The sequence below is a fragment of the Condylura cristata genome, unplaced genomic scaffold, assembly GCF_000260355.1.
Source record: "Condylura cristata isolate star-nosed mole 26May11 unplaced genomic scaffold, ConCri1.0 scaffold00025, whole genome shotgun sequence".
Taxonomy (NCBI): Eukaryota; Metazoa; Chordata; class Mammalia; order Eulipotyphla; family Talpidae; genus Condylura; species Condylura cristata.
The window spans coordinates 20,915,170-20,918,124 of NW_004567126.1; the positions used below are offsets into that span (position 1 = coordinate 20,915,170).

A 2,955-nucleotide genomic window follows, 5' to 3' on the forward strand; every position below is an offset into this window, starting at 1 on the left:
GCCCACTCTGTTTGCCTGCCCAGGGACAGTGCTGACCCTTGAACTCTAAGTTCCACATGGCCAGGACCAGTAAGCTGCAGCAAGGATGGGGCTGGCCTCATCGGCTTCCCAGCCCAGCCCCTGCCCGGAGACATAAATAAGGGCCGGGAGAGCTGGCCTCAGAGACTGCAGAGCAGACGCTGGGGTAAGTGCGCCTGCTCCGGCCCCTTGCTCCCCGCTCCCCTGTTGTTAGAGGCTCAGGCTCTGGGACCCTGTTCCAGACTCAGCCCCAGGCTGGGGCTCAGGATACCTGAGGCTGCCCTGGCTGCAGCGTGTGGGCGAGCACCAGGCCTGTCTCACTCAGCCAGATTCTTCTCCTTCAGGTCACTCACATCCCTTCAGGATGAAAGCCACAGTGCTGACCTTGGCAGTGCTCTTCCTCACAGGTAGGTGCCTCCAACCTGGGAGCCAGCTGTGGGCCAGGTGGGAGGGTGAGGGGGTGGCCTTCTCCCTAAATCCCTGTGCCTCTGTGGTCCAGAGGGGGAGGGGAGCAGCATTTCTCTCACCCTCCATCCCTTCGGGGCCCCCAAGCCTGGCGTTTCAGCTCAGACACCTGCCCAGAGCTGGCATGATCTGGCGTCCCCCTCTCCCCCCAGGGAGCCAGGCTCGGCATATCTGGCAGCAAGATGAACCCCAGTCTCCTTGGGATCAGGTGAAGGATATAATCACCGTGTATGTGGACTCAATCAAGGAAAATGGCAGGGAACACCTGGCCCAGATTGACGGCAGCGGTGTGGGGAAGCAGCTCAGGTAAGGCTGCAGCTGGGGGCTGAGGCAGCCGCCACAGGCCCCCGGGAATAGAGGCCTAGAAAAGGGAGGACAGTGTAGCCGCCAGACTGGCCAAGTCCCCTCCTGCTGTTTGATGGACTCACAGAGGCCTGGGAGGGCCAGGAATGGGGTGCCCACGCAGGGCCACAGCCCCCTGGCGAGGACAGACCTTGCTGCCAACTGTCCTGGCGAGGACAGGCCTTGCTGCCAACTGTCCTCGGAGCTGCAGTCCCCACGGGCAAGCACCATAAGCCCCTTGCTCTCCTTCATCACCTCCTCTGCTCCTGCCCAGCCATGGGGGTGGGGGGCGCTGGACAGAAAGCACAGGGAAATCTCAGCCCAAAGTGTGGCCTCCCTCCACCGCACATGAGGGTAGGTGCTGCCCAGATCTCACCGCGGGTAAACTGAGGCACTGGGCCTGTGGCCCCCGGGAGGCCCCTCCTGAGCTATATCCCCTCCTCTTCTTCCCCCTTCAGCCTGAATCTCGCCGACAGCTGGGACAGTTTGAGCAGCACCTTCACCAAGCTGCATGAAAAATTAGGCCCAGTCACCTTGGAGTTACTGGGGAACCTGGAAAAGGAATCAGAGGGGCTGAGGCAGGAGATAAACCAGGATATGGCGAAGCTGAAGGAGAAGTTGCAGCCCTACCTGGACACCTTCCAGCACCAGGTGCAGGAGGAGGTGAATAACTACCGCCAGAAGGTGGCGCCGCTGAGCGCGGAGTACCGGGAGAAGGTGAGCCAGAAGCTGCAGGAGTGGCAGGAGAAGCTGAAGCCGCTGAACGAGAAGCTGCGTGACGGCCTGCGCAGTCACGTGGACACCCTGCGCAGCAGCTTGGCGCCCTACAGCGCCGACGTGCACAAGTATGTGGCCGAGCGCCTCAAGGCCCTCAAGGAGAAGGGCCTGGGCGAGTACCCCGCCAAGGCCGTTGAACACCTGAAGACGTTCGGCGAGCAGGCCAAGCCCACACTGACCGAAATCCGCGACAGCCTGCAGCCCTTGTCTGAGACCTTCAAGGCCTCCCTCTTGAACGTCCTGGAAGAGGCCCAGAAGTCACTGGACAGCGCGTGAGAGGCCGGACGTCCGCCCCTGCAGCTCCTCTAGGCCCGGAACCCCTGCAGGGGGGCGGGGGGTGGGCCGCCTTGGGGATCCCCTTCCCATCTTTCTGTTTCTTAGAATAAATATTTCCAAAGTGGGACGCGGCTTATTTCTTTGGGGAGACTGGGGCGAGGGTGCCGGCCCCTGGAGGGGACGGCCCTGGGAGCGGGCCTGGGCGGTGTCCACGCACGGCCAACCCTGTTGATTCATCAGCAGGTGGGCGCGGGCCTGTCAGGGAGGACCCTGGGCCTGGCTGCTGGGGAGCCCTCTCCTCAGAAAGCCCTCACCGAGGAATGCGCAAGGGGGCAGATCAGCCAAGGTCTGCACCCGGAAGAGCTCCGCAATTGGGGGGGGGGGGTTGTCCTGCTTGGGGGGGTCCAGGAGAGGGGCTGGCTGGGGGCGGTGGGGTCTCTAGGGAGGGGTACGCACAGGCCCTGGCCTGCCTCAGAGAGGCTTGGGTGGGAAGGGTTCCAGCAGGTTCCCATCCATGAAGAGCTTGAAGCTCGCTCCTGCCTCCTCCATGAGTTCAAAAACTGCTTTCATCTACGTTTCTCTTTTTCCACAAAAGCATTTCCACCCTTGGCTGTTTCCTGGACACAGCTGTGCAAGCCCACCCTAGGGGCTCCGGGCCCTGCCACCCCCGCTTTCTGCCAGCTCTGACTTGAGTGAGAAATGAGAATCACCACCAGCTCTTCCAGGTAATTGACATATTTTGTTTCCAAGATGCTGTTGTATCTGTCCTCTGCTGCATCCTTCCCAGAGCTCTGGGCCCCGAATCAGTGGTGCAGAGGAGGAGAAGGAGGCCGAAACGGAGATGTGAAGCCGAGGCTGAAAACACTGGGGTTGCCTTTTTGAGACCCCACTGCCCACGGGCTTTCAGATTATCAAAAAAATAAAAGTGTGTGGCCAGGCACTCCAGTTCAGATGAGTGGGCACATGCCCTCACATTTTCACGTATCGTCCAGCCCTCAGCTGGCCCGTCCTTCACACTCAGGGTGCACACCCCACATGGGCAAGTACATGGCTACGAAGCATCTTCACGGAAACGCC

General features: G+C 61.2%; 1 protein-coding gene across 1 annotated transcript; it reads left to right on the plus strand.

The window, feature by feature from the left end:
- Nucleotides 1–367: 367 nt before the first annotated feature.
- Nucleotides 368–1,953, plus strand: APOA1 (apolipoprotein A-I). Its single transcript, XM_004688835.2, has 3 exons — nucleotides 368–425; nucleotides 636–789; nucleotides 1,284–1,953. The coding sequence occupies exons 1-3, from the start codon at nucleotides 383–385 to the stop codon at nucleotides 1,876–1,878; spliced, it is 792 nt and encodes a 263-aa protein (XP_004688892.1). The 5' UTR covers nucleotides 368–382; the 3' UTR covers nucleotides 1,879–1,953.
- The last annotated feature ends 1,002 nt before the right edge of the window (nucleotides 1,954–2,955 follow it).

Coding starts and splice junctions, on each gene's coding strand:
- APOA1 (XM_004688835.2), top strand. CDS start 383: ATGAAAGCCACAGTGCTGACCTTGGCAGTGCTCTTCCTCACAG. Junction 426..635: donor GGCAGTGCTCTTCCTCACAG/GTAGGTGCCTCC, acceptor CTCTCCCCCCAG/GGAGCCAGGCTCGGCATATC. Junction 790..1,283: donor GGTGTGGGGAAGCAGCTCAG/GTAAGGCTGCAG, acceptor TTCCCCCTTCAG/CCTGAATCTCGCCGACAGCT.